Genomic DNA, 24,142 nt, shown 5'->3' with positions numbered 1-24,142 from the left:
AAGGATCATAATACAAAATTAAATAAAACCTTTACACTGGCTACTTCCTATATGGTTTTGTCTTCTTTCCTATCTTAGTTATATAGGGGGTAAAAAATGAAGAGTCAATGACTTAAAAATGCTATTTGGTTTAGATCTTATCTTAGATTTTTCGATAGTCCAGAGAATTCTTTTCCTATCTCCTGACCATGTCGGGGAATGTCCTTTTTTACATATGCCCCTAATGGACTGAACTATTTTTCACTGAAGCTGAAAGTTGTGATCAAATCCATCACATAGGAGTAAGTGTAACACCACAGTCATAAGTATTCAATATAGACCCTTAACCTTTCCACCTGACGCAATCTCATTCAGAGTAAGAAAGCAGTACCGACGTCACAGGCGTCAGAACGCAGTCTGAATCCTGGCTTTCCACTTTCTAACTGACTCAGGACCTGAGGGGCAAATCCAATGCTCCTGGCCTGTTACCTCCTCCACAAAACCAAACAGTAATACTTCTCTCATAGGCTTGTCAAGAAGCCTCAACGATGTATACAATACCAGAGGCATAATCACTGGTTCTCGATATATCTCGTCTTTTACCGCTCTCCTCTGACTACAAGGAAAGATCACAAAACAGTGCAACATCATAAAGAGAAGTGGGCAACTTTTGCTCAGGCTGGCCCAGCACAGCCGACTGGCCAGGCCACGAACCCTAAACACCTGGCAAGGTCACAGGCTGTCCTGGCAGAGCTGTGACAGCCTCATGAGAACATGCTCTCGGCCAAAGACTTTCTGCTCGCAAAACCCCAAGCACCATGGAATGGCATTTTGTAATCATAATGAGGCTGAAATATAAGTATTTTCTGTCTTACTAAATTTTGAAATATTCCTTCTGTTCCTAAGAGAGAAATTTTTCACTTGATCATGAACTTTGGAAAAGACCATTCGCACACTAGCTAACGAGCTGGTTTGTTTTCTTCTGTTAATTTTAATATACTCCAACCTTGCATTCAGTATACCAGATAATACTATTTTTTAAGGCTCCTGTGCAAAAACGCTCAGTACATGAACTTTATAAAGCAAGGAAGCTGTCCATATGCATGCAGAGATGCTAAAGCAACAAAGAACTTTTTCATGTGGCTTTTAATAGTGCTGTACTGTGTCTAAAATGTTTCCCCTTTTTTCCAGATGCACAGATCAAAGTATTGTTAAGTAAGAAATTAGCAAAAGCTAGCAGTCCTGCACAAACTCCAATTCTTTTTTATTTTATTTTTTTTCATCTTCAAGGCCCTGGCATATGCAGTGCACATGGCTAAAGAAGGAACAAAACGCTCCCGTGTAGCTAGGTTACTGTTCTTTTTTACTGTAAAAGCAAACATGGAATGACAACAAGGGCCAGAACTTAATAGATAGGATCTGTTTACTGCATGCTTACCAGTATGAAACTCATTTATTTTATCGGAAGGTGAATGATGTATCCTCTTCCACAAAATGATGGGGTAGCAGAAACTATACCATCAAAGCAATAGACCCACATAGGCTGTTTGGAAGACTCTGTCCATGTCATCTCAAGTATCAATCAGTCAGATATAGTACTTATTAGTCATGATTACATTTTTAATGTAATTATAAAATGTGGGTTTCTTCACAATGAATTCAGAGTAATTTACAGTGCATTCCAAAATCATCTTAAAAACAAGTTTAAAAATTTACCTACATGGCTTTTACAAAGAGAACTTTGCAACCGCTTTTTCAGAAGAATGACTTTTAAAGTGTTAGTTTCTTTTTTAATTACTGAAGTACAGTTGACATACAGTGTTAGTTTCTTTAAACATATGCACACATACTCCGTTAAGTCTTTTACATAATCATATTCTTGCTGATCTCCTCAACTTGCACAAAGATTTCACAGTGAATTATAATTTAATAAGATGCTTTCTACATAGATCATCGACAATTGTGAAAATAAATGGGTTTTAATGAATTTGAATGACTGAAGTCTTCTTTTGCTATTGGTTTAAATATTCAAGCATCGGCATCTCTAATTCTTTTTTTTTTTCTTTTTTTCAGCACCTCTATTTGTGCTGCATAGTTCAAGTGACAAAGAAATTATTACAAGCAATGAGCCAGACACTGTGCTAGATGGTTGGGGTACGAAAGTGAAGACACACACAGTCCCAACCCTTTCTAACAGTCTAGCAAAACAATAAAAATAGCTTATGTTGACCCCATGATAGTACTTATGAGTGACAGAGTATTTTAAATGGATCTCATTTAATTCTCACAATAATGCTATGAGTAGGTATTCATTTTACCCTGTTCCTGAGACTTAGATAAATTAATTAGCCTTTCTAAGCCCAAGATCACACAGCAATTAAATGGCAGAGCCAGAATTTAAAAGCAGATGGCCTGGTTCACTGTGATGTTAGCTAGACAGCCTCCCCAAACACGTCATTTCCATATAAGCAGGGAACTCCCACATCATGTAGGAGGTGGTACTCCCCGGCATGGGGGCGGGGTACCAGAGGACAGCACTGTGCCCAAGCATCCAGGTGTGACGTCCGGAGATACAACCAAGGAGACAGATGATGAACAAAAGAGCCCTTTGCTTCCTTTATTTTTTTATTTTTTTCCCCCCTCGTTTCCTTTAAAAGATCATATAAGTGGTGAGGGTAGTTCGGACTTAGAGATTTACAGCAGTAATTTCAAGAAATATCAAGAATTCCTTTAGAGAAGATCCCAGAGAAGGAGACTTCATGCTGACTGCCCAGCAGACTCAGGAATTACGACACCGAGTCTTCCAGCACTGTGGCCACCAGCTGGAGAGAACAATGTCTTCATTCTGCATCTCGAGCTGCTGCCCAGCTGGACTTGTACCTGTTTTTTTTTTTTCCCCTGCCCCCCTAAACTGAAGAATTTTACTGTAAACTATGACTGATAGAAATTCCAGATTTTTGCTTTAGAGTCCACTGACAACATCTTCCAGATTTCCCTGGGACTGCACATTCTTGTCACTATTTTTAAAACTCAGTTCCAAAATCAAAGTAACAAAAATTTTGCTGGCAGAGATTCTGCTCAAAGATCTAGACTTCCTACTAGTTATTTTTTAAAAAAATAAATTTTTAATTTCTTTAAAAAGATTTTTATTTATTAGAGAGAGAGAGAGAGAAAGAGAGAGAGAGGAGGGTCAGAGGGAGAAACAGAATCTCCACTAAATAGGGAGCCCGATGCAGGACTCAATCCAGGGACTCTGGGATTGTGGCCTGAACCAAAGGCAGATGCTTAACTGACTGAGCCCTCCAGGCACCCTCCTACTACTTATTTTTCTAAATTTCCTGTCTGTATTACTATATTCCCTATCTGGGGCACCTGGGTGGCTCAGTCGGTTAAGCATCTGCCTTTGGCTCAGGTCATGATCTCAGGGTCCTGGGATTGAGTCCTGCATCTGGCTCCTTGCTTAATGGAGGGCCTGCTTCTCTACCCAAGCCCCGCTTGTGTGTGCTCTCTCTCTCTCTCAAAAATAAATAAATAAAATCTCATATTTCCCATGCTGTACATTATATCACTGTGTGTTATTTCTTTTATTAACTGGAAGACCGTGCCTCTTAATCTACACTTCACCTATTGTGTCCATCACTCCACCCCCTCCACTGTGGCAACCATAACTTTATTCTCTACAGCAATCTATGTTCTCTGTATTTATAAACAAAACTTATAGTTTATAAGTTTGTTAGACTGTTAGCTTGTCTTGCTTTTTAGATTCCACATATAAGTGAATTCATACAGTATTTGTCTTTCTCTGTCTGACTCACTTCACTTAGTATAATACCTTCTAGGTCCATCGATGTTATCACAAATAGCAAGATTCCCTCCTTTTTATGACTAAAACTCCACTGTCTGTATAGCTTACATCTTCCCTGTCTATTCATCTATCAGTAGACACTTAGGTGGCTTTTGTGTTGTAGCTATTGTAAATAAAGCTGCAATGAACATAATGGTACATCGTCTTTTTTAATTAGTTTTTTCTTTTTCTTTGGATAAGTACCTACAGGTGGAATTGCTGGGTCATAATATACTTCTATTTTTCGTATTTTGAGGAGCCACCATACCACTTTCCAGAGTGGCTACACCAACATACCTTCCCAGCAACAGTGCACAGGGTTTCTTCTTCTCCGCATCCTCGCCAACACTTGCTATTTCTTATTTTTTGGATATTAACCATTCTGACAGGTGCAAGGTGATATACCAAATTGTGGTTTTGATTTATATTTCCCTGATGATGAATGATGTTGAGCATCTTTTCGTATGTCTGTTGACCATCTTGATGTCTTCTTCGGACAAATGTCTATTCAGGTCCTTTGAACATTTTTTAATCAGTCTGTTTATTTTTTGACATTGAGTTTTAGGAGTTCTTTATATATTTTGGATGTGAATCCTTATTAGGTATATCATTTGCAACATCTTCTCCCATTCAGTAGGTTGCTTTTTAATTTTTTTGCTGGTTTCCATCATGGTGCAAAAGCTTTTTGGTTTGATATAATCCCACTTGTTTATTTTTGCTCTTATCCTTGCCTGAGACAGATCCAAAAAAATCATGACTAAAACCAATGTCAAAGGGGTTAATTGCCTGTCTTCTTCTAGGTGTTTTATGCTTTTAGGTCTTATATCTAAGTCTTTAATCCATTCTGAGTTTAATTTCATATATGGTGTGAGAAAGTGGTGCAGTTTCATTCTTTTGCATGTTGCTGTACAGTTTTCCTACAAAAATTCTTGAAGAGACTAGCTTTTCTCCACTGTATATTCTTGCCCACTTTGTTGGAAATTAACTGACCAGGTAAGTGTAGGTTAATTTCTGGGCTCTCTACTCTGTTCTATTGATCTACACATCTGTTTTTGAGCCTGTGCCATACTGTTTTGATGACCACAGCTTTGTAATATGGTTTGAAATCAGGGAGCATGACACTTCCAGCTTTGTTCTTCTCTCTCTGGATTGCTTTGGCTGTCTGGGGTCTTTTGTCGTTCCATACAAATTTTAGGATTATTTTTTATACTTCTATGAAAAATGCCATTGGTATTTTGATTGGAATTGTATTGAATCTGTAGGCTGCTTTGGGCAATATGGACATTAGAACAATATCACATTTGTACCCCTTTAAAGAACTGGTATTTAAGAAAACAGGGCAAATCTTTTCATATGAATCACTTCCCCAGCCCCAAATCCTATTCCAAAACTTAGAGAAAAATATATTCTAGTGAACTTCTCTCTTCACCCACTAGCACAGTACAGCCAGTGTCTGGCCCATGCTACAGAAGCCCTATTAAATAATCATACTAATTTCCTAAGAAAACCTTAAGGCAACAGCAAAGACCCACTGTGGTGAAAAAAAAAACAAAGCAGAGGTATCATTAAGACAGTGGAAAAGGATTAGATGAGTAAGCATCATGAAGACAAATAAACAATTTTTGTTACAAATACTTGCAAGAAGATATGGTCCAAAAAGGAGCACTGAATATCCATTTTCATGAAGAAATAAAAGTTATAATAACTTTCCGGAAACAAGGTCTGCATGGACTTTAACAGAATAATTCTTTCTCACTTCTTCCCATTACTAGTTTTTGAGCCTTGTTATCAAAACTTTCTTTTCTCCTTTTTCATTATGCCTTTGATTAGAGATATCCCCAACCATCCCCACAGAACATGGAACAGAACACAATTTCAGTGGCATGTTTGGGTCTCTCCTTGGAAAGCAGTCATCATAACTTCTACTCAAACATAGGACTAATTCCAACCGGGACTTCTGGTCTGTACTAGAACAAACTTTTTAAGCACCGGGACTTATTTAAGGCCACACAACTTTGCAAACAGTTCCCATTAAACAAAGACCTCAAGGCGGTAGCTCTTCAAACTGCAGATCAATACATTCATGGTTCAGCAAAGTACAGTTTACATTCATCTCTGAGTTTGAGATCACAGGATTATTAGCTGGTTTCCATCTAGTTTCTGCTGGTTTGAAATTTACTAGTTTCACTGCGTGGACTTAAATACTTTCTCAAAAATAGGAAAGAGCGATTCTCTTCCTGACTTTCTAAGTCAGAGAACACAAGAACGAGAAGCAATAAAAAACCAAGTACAGTTAACAGATTTGTGTCTAATACGCCATTTGCAATGAAAGAAGGGGCTGCTCCCGACTTGGCACAAACTATTTCGTTTTTTTCTACACAAGGTATCTAACCCCTATAGAGGAAAAAGCAACTACCAGTACTACAGAAAACTGGAGGGAGCTCCCATTATGGGATCAAAGGGCCGGTTTTACCTCCCTATCAAAGTCACGGTGTATAATCCATAGCAGCGATGGAATGGTCGCCTCACCCACAAGCGCCAGTCTTTGGCACATGGAGTAACTCTTCCAGAGGAAACAACACACTGTACTACCAGACTCTCCAAGGACTGGATCTAGGACTGGTTTAGAAACCCAAATGATTTTCTATCAGCAGAAAGATATTTTCCACTAAGTTTTCAGCTCACTACATGCTAGTTTATGTACTAGAATATTCTATACATCTCATTGATATTTGCCAAATGTTCTTGGTTAAGAATTCGCTTACTGTTTTTCTAACAGTCAAAAATTCCACCTGCTAAGGTGCCTGGGTGGCTCAGTCAGTTAAGTGCCTGCCTTCAAGATAGGCTGTGATCTCCGGGTCCTGGGATCGGGCCCTGCACTGGACTCCCTGCTCAGTGGCGAATCTGCTTCTCCCTCCCTCTTTAACCCTAACCGCCCCCTCTCAAATAAATAAATAAAAATCTTAAAAAAAAAAATTCTCTCTCTCAAATAAATAAATAAAAATCTTTAAAAAATTCTACCTGCTAATTTGGGGGCAACTTTTGTCTCCTCATTTTCTTAAACTACAGGAGTTACTGACATTGAGTTTAAATGACACAGCGCTTCCTGGGGGCCAACTAAAGGATGCTCTTCCATAGCCAATTTGTGCCTGGGTAACCTCACAGTACTTACATCTATTATTCATCATTAAATAAGTAGTGAACATTACTGAATAATCGGGCTTATTAACTATGCAAGAGAGACCAGGAACACCTGGTAAAAAAGCCTTAGAGGAAAAAAAACAAACCAAAAACCTTTCCTTTGTATTTTCCTACACTTTCAGAAGCCCAGAGGTGAGTCACAACTCTGGGAGCTACTTAGTGTGAAGAACTATATTGAATCAACAGCAAATACTCTCATTTCAAAACCTCTAGTAAATCTCATAGCATGAGGCTCAAGTGATTAGTTTCCCCGTCCTCTTCAGTGACAGTCACTGCTGTGGAGAAAGCTTCTGCTTGTAGACTAATATGTCACTCAATTATCATGGTATCATTAGAATAGGAGCATCCTTCTTTCTTGATGCAACTCTTCATCTTAAAAAGAATGTCCTCAAAGAGCGTTATGGTTTACCTAGTCTTACTCATTACTTAAGCCATCCTACATATACCTTCTGCAGTTGTTTTCTGAGGATGCTAAAATAGGACATTCTTTTAAGAAGTCCCATAAAAACTTGTTTTTCTTCTAAGCCAACTTTCTGTGGCAGGCAACTGAGTTTAGCAAGTAACTCCCCAAAACAGGATTCCCACCTCCAATCCCAGACAGTGATATACTAGCATCCATTTCATAAACTTTCAAGCTCCTGTACTGTGCTCACAGAATCACACTGAAACAGAAGAGGTTTCTATATGAACACTTTAGTTGTGTGTGTGTGTGTGTGTGTGTGTGTGTGTGTGTACACACACTATCTCCTAACTACAATCTCCTAACTGCAATGAAGAAGGGGCTGCTCCCGACTTGGCATAAACTGTTTCTTTTTTTTCTACACAAGGTATCTTGTGTGTAAAGGTATCTTGTGTGTAAAGAGACATCCCTATTTGCTAGCTTTCCAAGAACAGTTCGGTTGTTGAGGAAAGGCAGTGCCCACCCCCGGATGCTCCATCTGACTCCGTCCGCCGTGGTTCGCAGCATTCGAAGCATTAGACGGCCTGTGTTTATCAGAACGGAGTTCAAAGAAAGCTTTCAAGTGCACAAACTCTGTGGTGGGACAGCGATGGATGTAATTCCTTTTCTCCAAAAGACCTAGCTGAATTCCTTTCCAAAGCCACCTTCGTGGTATTAAAAACAAAACAGAAAAACAAAACTCCCACAAAACCCAAAAACAAAGTGGAGAAGATCGCTGATAGTTCTGTCAGATTCATTTTTGTCAGGATGTCACAGATCATCCTGTCTCCAGTCTCCCGAAACCCTCTTTGGCTGTCTCATGGTGGTGCTACTCTCTGGCGGTCACTCTCACTTCTTTACAAAGGTTCACCCTATATAACTGGGGACAAAGGCCACCGATGCTTGTATCTACTTCCTAACCCTGGGCTCCTGCTGTCCTCAAAGAATCAGTCTGAGGCCCGGGCGGAACACTGCTTCAGGCAGCCTGTTCCTTTCTAAGTGGATAATTTCTACCCTCCTCCTCTTGCTTGTATGTCTTTCTCTGGTAAAATCAAACCTTATCCACAGGCCTAAGTCCTGCCAGGGCCATGAGCCTTGTGAGCCAGGACAGCAACCAGGAGTGTGAAACTGCTTGTCTCCTGGGTGTTCGTGGCCCCAGGCTGGAGAGCTGCGGTCACCTTGACTGCTGTGAGGGACCCTCCTCAGAGCTCAGGGCGGATCCTTCTTCCTCACATGATCTTTGACACCATATCGACCAGTTCACAAAGAAAACCTCTCTGAACACAGAAGGCAAGGTTTTGGCATGACCAGACATCTAGAGACAGAGAGCAGTTGGCAAGGCTGCACTCAGCACTGAACCTGAGTGCTGAAGAAGAGATGCCCGTTCCTCGCCCACACCAGCGCTTACCACAATGCACAAAGAAGATGCCCCAGCAAATAAGTACCTGAGACGCCAAAGCAGAAGAGCAGCTAGGCACTGTGTAATGGACTGTCCCTTTGACCCAACGACCCCATCCCTTCTATGACCTTGCACCAGGCACTGCCATTTTTGCCATATGCTGCTGGACACATTCAGCATACCATACAAAGCAAACCCAAAGTGGTCAAGTTCCTATTGGAATGGCTTCTCTCTTCTCCCAACATCACTGTCACCAACCCCCCACCCCCACAGGCTTGGCTATGTCATTGCTACAATGATAGGTCATAAGAGTAGCAAATGACCAGGGCAATAAGGAGCAATGACTGGATGAAAATAGTGAGGTAGGGAGAATAGGTAAGATGAAGGGCTTGGAGCCCAGCTGGACTTGAGACAGGACCTACAGGCTAAAGATTGGTAAACAAGATTCATTTAGTTTAGAAAGTTTGATTATAGGGGCGCCTGGGTGGCTCAGTGGGTTAAGCCTCTGGTTTGATCTCATGATCTCAGGATCCTGGGATCGAGCCCCATATCGGGCTCTCTGCTCAGCAGGGATCCTGCTCCCCCCCGCCCCACCTCTGCCTGCCTCTCTGCCTACTTGTGATCTCTCTCTCTCTGTGAAATAGGTAAAGTCTCTGAAAAAAAAGTTTGATTATATGTGGGATTCTCAGCAGGACCTGGGCTCTAGAGCCCTAGAGCTAGATAACATTCTGGTTTAAGTGTACCTTTGGTATCGGACATGAGAACAGAGCTGTGGATCAGAGCCACAGGCAGGATGGAGTCAGTTGCTGGATGAATGAATGGTTTAGACTTGAGACAAAGCATATCTGATGGAAGAAACAAGAAGACAAGAAAAGCAAGTTGTGAACAGCAAAAATTAAGGAATCAGGAACACCACGGAGGTTGAAGTGGCCAGACAAAGTAAGAAGAATGGCTAACACCAAGAAAGAACTAGGTAACAGGTCTCTGGCCTAAACTTTTATATGATTTTTCTTGCTGTATGACCTGCTGATGATAGACAGATTAGAAATAAGTAACTGGGAGCACCTGGCTGATGTCCAGATCGGGCAGGTGAGACAAAGCTATACCCTCTGGCAGACCGACCCTACTAAGTGAGTAGAGACAGACACTGAGTTGGGCCAACTGGAGTGTCTATGTGAGTGTTTGAATACAAAATGGCTGCCCACATTTGACACTGGAGGTGGCTACACAACTAGAAAGATGTTCGGTATAGTTCAGCCCTATTCCTATCTTTTTTTTTTTTTTTTTAGAGGAGGGAGAGAGGTATGGGTGGAGGGGCAGCGAATCTTCAGCAGGCTCCACGCCCAGCACAGAGCCGGACGTGGGGCTCGATCTCATGACCCTCGGATCATGACATGAGCTGAAGTCAAGAGCTGGGTGTTCATCCAACTGAGCCACCCAGGAGCCCCAAGTTCAGCCTTACTCCAAATGAGGCCCCTTTGCAGAGGGATCAGGCCTGGGATGTAAAGATAGCATGTCAAAGTGGAAAGGACGAGGAGTTTAGATCAGACAGAGTCTCTGTCTCTCACTAGCTGTGCTTTTGGGTAGGTTACTTAACTTCTCTGAATCTCAATTTCCTCATCTGTAAACAGGTTGTCAATAAGTTTTGTAACAACAGGTTCTGTAATAATTAAATTAGAGAGCCTCTGTACCGTGCCTAACAGAATACCTAATTCAATAAATGATTGTTCTTACAAATAGTTGCAGTACTATGACTCATGGAGACACTCCCTGTAGACGTGGTCAGTAGTAACAACAACAGTAATACTAATAATTCTATGAACAATAGTACCAGCAACTCCAGACTTAACAAGCGAATCTGTTTCTGGGAACACCTGAGAGTGAAAGCGTGGTTGCCTGTAATGGGATGTGCTGCCTGACCGCGAATGCTGACGTCAGACCACTGAGTTCTACGTCACGCAGATCAAACATCACATCCTTTACTTCCCTGCCCCCCGTCCCTGATTCACGGATCGGCATTGCCTGCAACATCCTGGCCATCTGTTGGTAGGGAGTTGGCATCGGTACAGGCAGCAGCTCTTAGAAAGTGGTAAATACAAGTTTCGGGGGTTACTAGAGAGGGTATGACTATGAGGAGGATGGAAACTTTTAAAAAGCAGGATATGGTAATCCCAAAGCTCTATCTTCTCAGTTGAGTTATCTGCATTTTTACGGGGCTGTAGCGTTCTTACAGACACGCTATCTTATTGGACTTCAAAATAACTCTAAAGTCAACAAGATAAATGTTATTATTTTTGGTTTACAGATAAGGTCAATGAAGCTCAGAGACGCTCTGGTGGTTTACTCCAGGGCATGCACTGCAAGGTGGGGGAAACCAGGTGAGAACCTGGATCTTTGGATTTGTAGGTTGGTGCCTGACTGCTGCAATGGTTTCACAACCTGTGGTTTACCCAGCAGGCATTTTATTTTTTAAATCTATTTATACTTGATATTTTTCTCACTTGAAAGAAAACTCTGGTTTCTTAGAAATGTAACTTGCTTCTGAAATGGTCTTATTTCATTTTGCTAATTTTGTAAGTACAAAATTTAATTATATTTATAGAAAAGTAATTTTTAAAATTGGATAATTATTCAGTATTACTCAAACTGATTTTCAGATTTCCCAGTTATTTTTAATTGAAAATAATATGTGTACTGTATTATGGTAGAAAATATTTCCTCTCAGGGACTAGTAAATTATTCACTTCACTGCCATCAGGGATAAATTATTCATTACAAAAAATGCTTTCATGAGTACAATCATAGGAGGCTTACTATGACAGTGTAGGTTCTGTGGGGCTTCCTATTTTAATTTTTTTTTTAATGGCACCTTTGTTTCTTACAAGTTAACAAAATAATGCAATTCTCAGTGAAAATAAATGTATTCTTTTATTAAAATGGGCCTGCCACAGAAAATCTATGGTGAATAATATGTTATGTGTTAGCCAGGGTGACATTTCTAGCTCAGCAGGCAGTTCGGCCAATTGTAAAGTTTTTAAAAATTGTGTAGTCTGGTTATCCGACAATACTAATCATTAGGATAACCAATACAAATTTTTCTCTGTAGAATTCAACATCTAGACAGATAGCTTTGTACCAGTAGCTATCCTTTCATATTGCTCAATATCCCCCATCAATTTTGTGGTCTTATATATACATACATACATGCTTTCATTCGAGTACATCATCTCCTATCACCTGTATTTTGTCTCTAAGCCACATTTACGTACAGATTTCCGTTTTATCATATGAAATCCTGGGCTGAAATCAACTTTGTTAACCAGGATTGACGCTTTGTTCAGGGCAAAGTGGATTAGAGAGGCAATTGAAGATAAGCAGAATGAAAGAAACTACCCTATCCTTCCTAGTCAAGCACACAAAGGCTTTCTGTCTCTGTCTTTGGCTTTTTTGGCTTTGCCAGCCAAACACGATCACTTACCAAGTGGCAAAAATGCGAGACGGTTTCCAGCCATGGAGAGCTCGTTGAGGCTGGGCAGCTGGCAGAGATGACGCGGCACGCACCATAGACGATTGCGGTCCGCGGTGAGGTACTGCAGAGAAAGGCACATGTGAAGCCTCTCGGGTAAATTTAGCAAACGATTGGTAGAAATGTCTAGTGTCTGCAGCTCCTTCAAATCGCCAACCTCTACAACCAAAATCAGAATTAAGATAAATCGCATCCTGATTAGATTAAATAAAATGAATCAATACTGTTAACAGTTCAAAACAAATAAAATCAGTCGCTGCGGCAATTTCATAGACGTGAATGCCAAGGTAGGCAAACAATCTGGCAGAGGTAGGTATCTTTAAATTAGCCTGCTAGAACTTTTTTTGTTTTGTTTTAATGGAGAAGAATGCTGGCCTGGAAAAAGGAGAGACACAAAGTAGCGAATATGAGCCAGAAGTCTGTTACTATGGTTTCTGCTTCTTGATGAATCAAAAGTTGTTGCTGGCGTAGGAAAAGAACACTTACGGTGACTTCCAGGTACCTGGGCTTTGCTGCTCTTGTGATTTTCCCTTCTAAGTACATAGTAGAAGACTTAGAAACAAATTATAGTAACCCAGCAAGTGCACTTCGTTTATGTGAACTAGACAGAAAACTATGTGGCCTGAGAATTGAGATGCCTCTTGGAAATGTTCACAATGGCGAAGAATATAATGAGATGAAATTGTTGGTAGGCAACAGTTTTAGACACTGTTCAGCCACGTGGTTCCTTTTTTAAAAACCCACTCCAAGTGTACACATCCTAGGAAGATTTACTTTCATTCCATCCAAATGAAGTCTTTCCATTCACTTGAATATTCCCTCGTTAATGACACCGATTCTAGTAATCTGTTCCATGGTGAGTACAGTTATGTTCCTTATTATGGCAAATCCCTGGTTCTGAAGGTTAGGAAGTTCTTTACAAGGTACTTCATCCTTTTCAGGAAAAAATCACCACCATGAAGCCTCTCTGGGCACAGAAAGCGCTGCTAAGCAGTCTCTAGGGAATGGACCTTTATTCTGTGAGTTTCATCCTCTCAAGGCTCCACGGCAAGGGTCGTGTAGGGCAAGTCTACCTCTTCCACATTGTGGAACTTCCAAATTGAAGTCCACGGAGGGTGTCTCTCTGCTTTCTCTAATCCTGAGGCTGTTCCATAAGCCATTCCCCTCAGGGTAAGGTTTCCCATGTTCCCACCACTTTATTGCCCCCACCTAGGCACATCCCAGTTTGTTCAGGGCTTGGGTTACTATTAGCAATGTCTTCTCTCCTGGACAGAAAATCTCCCCTATGGGATGCCCGGTTACACAGACTACGTTTTCTTACTGCTACAGACCAGGAGCTGGCAAACTCGGGCTCCCAGGCAAACTCTCTATGCCGTCTGCAAACTAGTTTTTACATTTTTAAAAGATGGCCAAAAAACCCAGCAAAAACAGGAACAAGAAAGAATATGTAGCAGAGACCATATGTGGCCGGCAAAGCTTAAAAATATTTATTATCGTGCCATTTGCAGAAGAAGTTTGTCAGTCTTCGTTAGAGACAGTTACCCAGAGCATTTATAGTAACTATTTTTAATAAAAGTAATACAAGTACAAAATGTATTGATTTCTAGTTATTTTTATAACATTACAAGGGATTTATGCTGGGATATTCATACTGCATTGTCCAATTTCGCTCCTGCTGAGCAATGTAAGCATTTGAATATGGGCAGGGAGGATTCAGGGAACTGTCTATGGCGTTTAATTGGAGTTTTGTTCTGTTTGAACCTAACTGATGCACACGGGAGTCAATTTCATTCTTGGTTCCATTAGCACAGTATTTCAGTTAGATATGCCTGCCAATCTACCTACCTAATTCACACACACAAAATGCTTCTAATTTGGGATGTGTAAGGTGAGGGAGTTGAGGGAGGAATCATCACATCCTAGCACTGGATAAGCAGCAACTAGAAACCTTCCTCACCTTGCTTTGTAAAGTGACTATAGGACTGAAACAGGACAGAAGTGCAACCAATCAGCTACACACCATGGGGTCAAGGTGCAGAGAGAATACGACAAGGTATCTGCCATTGAGAATCCCTGGGCATACAAGCAACAATGTTTGGGGCAACTGGGTGGCTCAGATCATGATGTCAGGGTCCTGAGATCAAGGCCCACCTTAGGCTCTGGGCTCAAGGCAGAGTCTGCTTGAGATTTTTTTCCTCTCTCTCTGCCCCTCCTCCCACTCACATGTGCTCTCTTGCTCTCTCTCTCTCTCTAAAATAAATAAAATCCTTAAAAAAAAAGAGAGAGAGAGAGAGATGATGTGTGATAGGAGGTCAGAGAAAGAAGAGGTAGATGAGAGGTGGAAGAAACTTCTGCAAAATGTACTGGAGGAGCCAGGCACTTGAATAGCTGAAGAGGAAAATGGACACAGCGCTGCCAGCAGAGCTTGGGGGCGGGGCTGAGAGACCAGGAAAGGAACGGAAGTGAAATAATAATGGAGCAGGCCCAGGGGCTGTTCAGAGCCTAACAAGCATCAAAGACACCCATGGGAGAAGAGTAGGAAATAAGTTCCTTGTGAGGCCTTCATGCAGACACGAGTGACAGTGAAACTGGGGAGAGATGCGTGGACTCACAGCAGTGAGAAACTGACATGTCCTACAGATTCCTCCAGAATAACAGCACTCATTATTAGAAACCAGAATGATGGATATATAAAAAGCAGTGGAATGGAAAGGGATTCTTGGCTGAGAAAGCAAGTAGACATTTGACTAGAACACCAGCAGTGTGACAAATGTAAAGAATTCCAGAGGTATTTTAAGAAAAGCATCAGGTACGCTTGATTAGAAACAGAAAACAGTGGAAGAAAAAAATGGTCAAAGATAATGTTAAAGCTTCTAGATTCTTATACTCTAAGTATGGTGATGCCAGTCCTAAAAACTAAATTTTTTAATGAAAAAGTTAAAATTATATCAATACTTCTGAATTGCAGTCTCTATTAAACCACATATTGAAAGAAATTCAAAAAATGTATTTAAAAATCCCATGGGAGCAAGCAAAATCAATTATTTTAATCACTGGTTACAAAATAACTAAACGTGTAAAATAGTGTTTGGATATGGTCGCAAAAATTACTAAAGCTTGCGACTGCCCACCATTTTATTCTTCCAATAAAGACTTATTTATTTATTTAAAAGAAAGAACAAGGGAGCATGTGAGCAGACACGAGTGGGGGAAGGGAGGGACGGGGAGGCAGAGGGACAAGGAGACTGTGCACTGAGCAGGAGCCCTACACAGGCCTCAATCCCAAGACCCTGAGATCATGACCTGCGCTGAAACCTAGAGTTGGGCGCTTAACCAACTGAGCAACCCAGGCACCCCAACTGCCCACCATTTCAATTCAGCATTGCCTTACTGTATTGTGAGATGGGGAAATAGTATTTGATTATGATTCTAAGTTTTCCATAATGTGATGATTTACTTTTTACAGTGGTAACAGATCAATATTTACACTCTGCTTTGGCAGACATGCACACATATTTCAGAGATTAAAATTAATAACACTTTTGACCAAAAAAGGAACACACATAATGTCAGTACCAAAGGTCAAAGTACTGAGGGATGGGAAAGAGAATGAAAAGTTGACATTTCTTACTTCCTATGTGAGATGAATAAAAGCATTTTATTAAATCTGAAACATGCAGGACTGCACATATTAAATGCACGAGTACAACAAAAGGACATTATTCTTAGTAGCTTACAATATTTTGGCCTTTTCAAGTGTTATAAAAAACTTGAGCTATTATTCCCATTAAAGTACTGAGTTGAATACTGTCTATAATGTGATTAGGAAATTAATGATTTTGTCAAACCGTGAAAGTATGTGGGAAAGAGAGAAATAAAAATTAAATAGCTTCTCAGATAGACTCAATTAAGCATAATTTTTATGACCATTTTATACTAGGACGCAAATCTAGGACTACAAATGGCATCCTAACTTCAACAATTGATTAAGAAATATACTTGCTTAAGCTCAGTCAATGCAAAGTATATTTTTTTTGCCAAAATTTTATTCAATTTCTAGTTAGATACCATACAGTGCAATGTTGGCTTCAGGAGCAGAATTCAGTGATTCATCACCCACATACAACACTCAGTGCTCAAGACATCTACTGGCCTCCTTTACGCCCAACCCCATCTAGCCCAGCCCCACTCTCCTTCATCCCCCTCAGTTTATTCTTTTTTTTTTTTTTTTTAAGATTTTATTTATTTATTTGACAGAAGAGATCACAAGTAGGCAGAGAGGCAGGCAGAGAGAGAGGAGGAAGCAGGCTCCCTGCTGAGGAGAGAGCCCGATGCGGGGCTTGATCCCAGGACCCTGGGATCATGACCTGAGCTGAAGGTAGAGGCTTTAACCCACTGAGCCACTCAGGCGCACCCCCCTCAGTTTATCCTTTAACAGTCTTTTTTGTTAAAGATTTTATTTACTTATTTGACAGAGATCACAAGTAGGCAGAGAGGCAGGCAGAGAGAGAGGAGGAAGCAGCCTCCCTGCTGAGCAGAGAGCCCGATGCGGGGCTGGATCACAGGACCCTGAGATCATGACCTGAGCCAAAGGCAGAGGCTTAACCCACTGAGCCACCCAGGCGCCCCTCTTTAAGAGTCTTTAATGGTTGTTTCCCTCTTTTTTCTTTCTTCCTTCCTATCTTCCTTTCTCTTTGTTGGTGTGGAGGAGGGGAGTACATGTTTAGAAAGCAATTGGGTCAAACAAGAGTTATCTAAGATTCTAACTTAAATACAAGAAATACGAAATAAGCCTGGTGTAGCAAAATATCAGGTAGAAATAAAGAAACAGAATCCAAAGTGTGAGCTCCAGTTAAAAACTTGAAAACACTCAGCCGACATAAATCTAGCAAAAGTGCTCAAGTCTGAAGATGACACCGAGGCCAGGGCAACAGGATGAAGTAACTCTTCCTTCATTCCTGAAAATCCAAGATTCCTGCTTCTGTCACATCAGTCGGACTGAAAAACTTGGAGCATCTCTTGTAGAGCCGGTATGCTGACAACAAATTCTCTTAGTTTTCCTTTACCTGGGAGTGTCCTTCTACCACTGTAATTCCTAAAGATTATTTTGATTAGATACAGAACTCTGGGGTGACCATTCTTTCCCCTCAGTACTTTAAAGATGCTGTTCTATTGTCTTCCAGCCTTCATGGTGTCCAAGGAAAACCCTACAGTCATTTGAATCGTGGTTTCTTCAGGTGCTTTCGAGATTGGTTCTTTAACTTTAGTTGTCAGCAGGTTGATTATGATGTATCTGTAAATGACTTTTCTGAATTTATCTTAGTTGGGGTCAGCTGAGCTTTTAAAGTAAACTCTATACCCAACGTGGGGCTTGAACTCACAACCCCAAGATCAAGCATCACATGCTCTACTGATGGAGCCAGTCAGGCCCTCTTAGCTGAGTTTTTTTTTTTTTTTTAAGCTTTTATTTATTTATTTATTTATTTGTCAGAGAGAGAAAGAGAAAGAGAGAGAGGGCACACAAGCAGGCAGAGTGGCAGGCAGAGGCGGAGAGAGAAGCAGGCTCCCCGCTGAGCAGGACTCGATCCCAGGATGCTGAGATCATGACCTGAGCCAAAGGCAGTGGCTTAACCCACTGTGCCACCCAGGCGTCCCTTAGCTGAGCTCTTTAAATCCATAAATGTATGTCTTTCTGTTATGCCATTATGTCTTCAAATGTAAGAGTTACTGAAACTGGGTAAATACAATAGACTATTTATTTTTCTCCTTTTAAGTGTTTCGAGATGTGCATGACTGCTGAAGGCAAAAATTGTAACATCACTGATATGATTTTCAGTGTATACAGATGTACTACTTCTGGTAAGTATAACAACAAAAGGTTGATGGAGGAAAGCAAAAAAAATTTCCAAGTAGATTTTGAAAGATATCTATAATGTAAGTTCTAATGCAGAAAAGAGATAAGCCCGGGGTACCTGGATGGCTTAGTCAGTTAAGCATCCAACTCTTGATTTCAGCTCAGGTCATGATCTTGGGGTCAGGCCCCAAGTCAGTCTCCACTCTCAGCTCACCGCTGCTCTTCTCCCAACCTGTGTGCACTCTCTTTTTCTTTCTCTCTCAAATAAATAAATAAATAAAATCTTCAAAACAATAAAATGAATAAAAAGATAAGCCCCAAAAGCCAATAAATGAATTCAAACAGAATACTAAAATACATTTGAGTAATAACAAGAAAGGCAGTAAAGAAGGAATAAAGAGACGAAATCAGAGGTGACAAACAGAAAACTAATAATAAAACAGTAAGCCTAAATCTAACAAGGTCAATAATAACATTAAAAAGCAAATAGCCCAAGGATACCAATGAAAAGAGATTACTGGATTAAATACAAGATGCTAGTATAAAAGGAATCCATTTAAAATATAAATACATGGGTAGATTAAATATAAAGTGATAAAAACACATGCCAGGCAAACCATAACCAAAAAAGAAACAAAAAGAAAAGCTGGACCTTCCAGCAGATGGAGTGAGGAGGCTGCCAAATCCTCTGCCCAGAAAGTAACTATAAAATTACATGAAATTGTCAAAAGCAACCGTTTCAGTACTCTGGAAACTGACCAAATGGAAAAGCACATATTCATGAAAAACTATGACACTTCCAATAAGAAGAAGAGAAGTATGTGACAGGCTCACTTGGGGTGGTTCCCATCCTTCCACCCAGCCTGGTTAGTACAATAGTCCTAAGACGGCAGGGCAGGGGGCAAACAACCGGCAGTTTCACCGCTGGAGGGGGCTGACGTGATCTGGAACAAAAGGTGAAAAACCCACACCTAGTACTGTCCTTAATAATTAGTAACAATCTTGGTTGCAAGTGAACATGAGAGGCTGAGGCATGTTCTTGGTTGAAGCAAGCAATAAATTGGGCAGGTAGGCCAGAAATTTAACAGTGAAGCAGCCCAACAGAAAATAATAGGGTACTCTTGTACTCTATTACTGCCTAAATGTAAATGGGCTTTTGAACCCACACACAGATCTATTGAAAGAGGACAGAAGCCATACCTCAAGGTGTTCAACCGCCAAGATACACAGAAACAGGCACAAATCCTAATAAGCTAAGCTTAAAATAAGAACAAAAATAAGGAGGGAAAAAAGAACATAGAGACATCACCACAGAGACATCAATGATCACAAATTGTGGGGAAATGGATTTCATATTTTTAGTCAAGGCAAATTACTATGAATATCAAATAAGTAAATAGAAATAGCAATAATTCTCAGGTGGGGGGAAAATCAGAATTCAGAATTCCTACTAATATATTATTTAAAATGTCTATTTTAAAAAATTACAAAATATGCATTAAAGGAAAGTATAACCCATACTCAGGAAAAAAATGAGTAAATAGAAAATGATTCTAAGTGTACCCAGATGTTGAATTTAGCAAACAATTACTTCAAACGAGCTCTAATAAATACACTGAAAGAAATAAAAAAGTGGCGCCTGGCTGGCTCAGCCGGATAGAGCATGTGACTCTTGATCTCAGGATCATGAGTTCAAGCCCCACACTGGGCCTAGAAAAGGAAGGAAGGAAGGAGGAAAGAAAGGAATGAGGGAAGGAAGGAACAAATAAATGAATGAACGAATTAAAAAGAACAAGTTTGGGGTGCCTGGGTGGCTCAGTTGGTTAAGCAGCTGCCTTGGACTCTGGTCATGACCCCCAGGGTCTTGGGATCGAGCACCAGATTGGGCTCCCTTCTCAGCGGAGAGCCGGCTTCTCCCTCTCCCTCTCCCTCTGTCTGCCACTGTGCCTACTTGTGTTCTCTGTCTGTCAAGTAAATAAATAAAATATTTTATTTTATTTTTATTTATTATTATATTTATTTATTATTTATTTATATTTGTTATTTTATTTATTTTATTTATTATTAAAAAATAGAAAGAACAAGTTCAAAGAAGGAAAGCATGATGATGGTGACAAAACAAAACAAAACAGAAAACCCGTGAAAATCAATTACAAGAAGAAAACTGGAAAATTCACAAATATGTAGAAATTAAATAACATGTAACTGAACAATCATGAGTCAAAGAAGAAATCAAGAGAAATTTTTTAAAAATGCCTTGAGACAAATGAAAACGGAAATACAACATACCAAAACTTATGAGGTATATAGCAAAAGCAGTTCTAAGAGGGAAGTTCACAGCAAAAAACACCTACATCATGAAACAAGAAAAAACTCAAATAAACAAACTTAATTTTGTATCTTAAGGAACTAGAAAAAGAAGAACAAAGCCCAAAGTTCACAGAAAAAAGGAAATAATAAAGATCAGAGCACAAATAAATGATATAGAAATTAAAAATAGAAAAGATCAATGAAACTAAGAGCTGGTTCTTTGAAAAGCTAAACATAACTGAAAAACCTTTGGCTAGACTCACAAGAAAAAAGGAGGAGGGCTCAAATAAATCAGAGCAGAAATAAAAGAGGAGACTTACAACTGATACCACAAAAACATAAAGGATCACACGAGACTACTATGAACAACAATATGACAACAAATATGACAATCCAAAAGAAATGGATAATCTACCTATCAAGAATGAATCATGAAGAAACAAAAGATCTGAATATACCACACCCTTTACTAGTAAGGAGACTGATCAATAATCAAAAACCTCCCAATGAACAAAAATCCAGGACCAGATCTCTTTTCTGGTGAATTCTACTGACTATACAAAGAAAAAATAATCCCAATCCTACTCAAACTGTTCCAGAAAAACAGAGTTTGCAAAAAACTTGCAAACTCATTCCATGAAGCCAGCATTACCTTGATACCAAAACCAGAGAGAGAAGCCCCAAGAAAAGAAAATTACAGGCCAATATTCCTGAAGAACAGACACAAAAAGTCAACAAAATATTAGCAAACTGAATTCAATGATACATTAAAAGGATCCTGTCCCATGAGGAAGTGGATTCTAACTCCGGGGATGCAATGATGACTCAACATCTTCAAATCAATCAATGTAATAACACCACATTAACGAAATGAAGGATAAAAATCATATGATCACCTCAATTGATGCAGAAAAAGCATTTGACAAAATTAAACACTGTTTTATAATAAAAATTTTCAACAAAGTGGGTACAAAGGAAATTTACCTCAACATATTAAAGGCCTTATATGATGGTCACAGCTAACATCATACTCAACAGTGAAGCTAAAAGCTTTTCTTCTAAGATGAGGAACAGACAAGGATACCTATCCTCATCACTTTTATTAAACATATTATTGGAAGTCCCAGTTAGAGCAATTAGGCAAGAAAAAAATATAAAAGGCATCCCCATTGGAAAGAAAGAAGTAAAAGTGTCGCTATTTGCAGATAACATACACAGAAAATTCTAATAACTCCATTAAAATATTGTTAAACTAATAAACAAATTCAGTAAAGTTCCAGCATAAAAAAATCCATAAAAATCTGTTTCATTTTAATAAACTAATAATGAGCTATCAGAAAGAGAAATTAAAAAAAAATTTCCTGAAATCTTGCCATTTATGATGATGTGGATGGAACTAGAGGGTATTATGCTCAGCGAAATAAGTCAATCAGAGAAAGACAATTATCATATGATCTCCCTAATATGAGGAAGTTGAGAGGCAACGTGGGGGGTTTGGGGGTAGGAAAGGAATAAATGAAACAAGATGGAATCAGGAGGGAGACAAACCATAAGAGACTCTTAATCTCACAAAACAAACTGAGGATTGCCAGGGGAGGAGAGTAGGGGGAGGGTGGTTGGGTTATGGACACTGGGGAGGGTATGTGCTATGGTGAGTGCTGTGAAGTGTGTAAACCTGGAGATTCACAGACCTGTATGCCTGGGGCTAATAATACATTATATGTCAATAAAAAATAAAAAAATTATAATAAAAAATTTTTAAAAATCAATTTCCTTTCCAATTGCATCAAAAAGGAAAATAACCTAGAAATAAATTAAACCAAGGAGGTCGAAGACCTGTGCACTGAAAACTGTAAGACACTGATGAAAGAAACTGAGGAAAATACAAATAAATGGAAAGATACACTGTGCTCATGAATTTAAAGTATATTGTTAAAATGTCCATACTACCCAAAGCAATCTACAGATTCAGTGGAATCCTTATCAAAACATCAATGGCCATCTTTCACAGAAATAGAACATAAAATCCTGAAGTCTGTATGGAAACACAAAATACCCAAAAAGCCAAAGCAATTTTGAATAAGAACAAAGCTGCAGGTATCATATCCCTTGGTTTCAAGCTGTATTACAGAGCAATAGTAATAAAAAAGCATGGTATTGGCATAAAACAGACATATAAATCCATGGAACAGAAGAGAGAGCCCAGAAATAAACCCATGCATAGATGGTCAATTAATTTACAACAAAGGAGCCAAGAATACACAATGAAGGAAGAATAGTCTCTTCAGTAAACGGTGTTAGGAAAACTCGACAGCCACATTGAAAAGAATGAAACTGGCCACTATCTTACACCATACACAAAAGTAAACTCAAAATGGATTAAAGACTTGAATGTAAGACCTGAAACCATAAAACTCCTAGAAGAAAACAGGCAGTAAGCTCCTTGACAATGATCTTGGTGATTTTTTGAACCTTTCACGAAAAGCAAAGACAAGTGGGACTGTATCAAACTAAAAAACTTCTGCACAGCAAAGGAAACCATCAACAGGTCGAAAAGGCTATGTGTGAGTGGGAAAAATATTTGCAAGTCATATATTCGGTAAGGGGGAAATACACAAAAACGATAATAACAATATAACTCCTACAACTCAAAAGCAAAGAATCACAATCTGATTTTAAAATGGGCAGATCTGAATAAACATTTTTCCAAAGAAGACATACAGACAATGGACATACATAAAGATTCTCAACTTCACTAATTATTAGGGAAATGCAAATCAAAGCCACAATGCTGAAACACCCAATACCAATTAGATTGGTTATTATCAAAAGACAAGAAATAACAAGTGTTGAAAAGAAAAGGGAATCCTCATGCACTTTTGGTGGGAATATAAATTGGTGCCGCTACTATGGAAAACAGTATGGAGGTTCCTCAAGAAATAAATTAAATAAAAATAAAATTACCATATGATCTAAAGATTCCACTTCTGCACACTTATCCAAAGCAAACAGAAACACTCAAAAGCACCCCCATGTTCACTGCAACAATAGCCAAGGTGTGGAAACAATGTAACTATCCATGGATAGATGAATGGATTAAAAAAAAACCTGCAATGGAATATTATTCAGCCATAAAAAAGAATAAAATCTTGCCATTTGTGACAACATGGATGGACCTTGAGGGCATTATGCTAAGTGAAGTAAGTCAGAGAAAGAAAAATACCATAAGATCCCCCTTACATGTGGAATCTTTAAAAAAAAGTTTAAGATACAGAGAATAGAACAGTGGTTGCGGGGGGTGGGTAGGCAAAATAGGAGAAGAGAGTCTAAAGGTCCGAATTTCCAGTTATAAAATAATTCATAGGGATTTCATGTACAGCATTGGTAACTGTAGTTAATAATACTATATTGTATATTTGAAACTTTGTCAAAGAGTAATTTTTTTTTTTAAGATTTTATTTTTAAATAACCTCTATACCTTGCAAAGGGCTAGATCTCACAACCTCAAGATTGAGAGTTGCACATTCCACTGACTGGGCAAGCCAGGTGCCCGTAGACAGTAAAGCTTAAAAGTCCTCATCACAAGAAAA

The 24,142-nt window shown here is 39.4% G+C and overlaps 1 protein-coding gene across 4 annotated transcripts in view; it reads right to left on the bottom strand.

The window, feature by feature from the left end:
- The window catches only part of LRRC28 (leucine rich repeat containing 28), a 158,029-nt gene that overhangs the window by 51,167 nt on the left and 82,720 nt on the right, over nt 1-24,142 (bottom strand). For 3 of the 4 annotated variants that reach the window (XM_032342176.1, XM_032342177.1, XM_032342179.1), the window contains one exon: nt 12,341-12,547. The exons of the other annotated variant lie outside the window; for it this stretch is intronic. In XM_032342176.1, coding sequence (XP_032198067.1) covers nt 12,341-12,547 — 207 coding nt within the window. The remainder of the gene's footprint in view (nt 1-12,340; nt 12,548-24,142) is intronic. 4 annotated transcript variants of the gene reach the window in all.

The sequence above is a fragment of the Mustela erminea genome, chromosome 5, assembly GCF_009829155.1.
Source record: "Mustela erminea isolate mMusErm1 chromosome 5, mMusErm1.Pri, whole genome shotgun sequence".
In the NCBI taxonomy this organism is placed as follows: Eukaryota; Metazoa; Chordata; class Mammalia; order Carnivora; family Mustelidae; genus Mustela; species Mustela erminea.
This window is presented reverse-complemented; position numbering and strand designations above follow the sequence as displayed.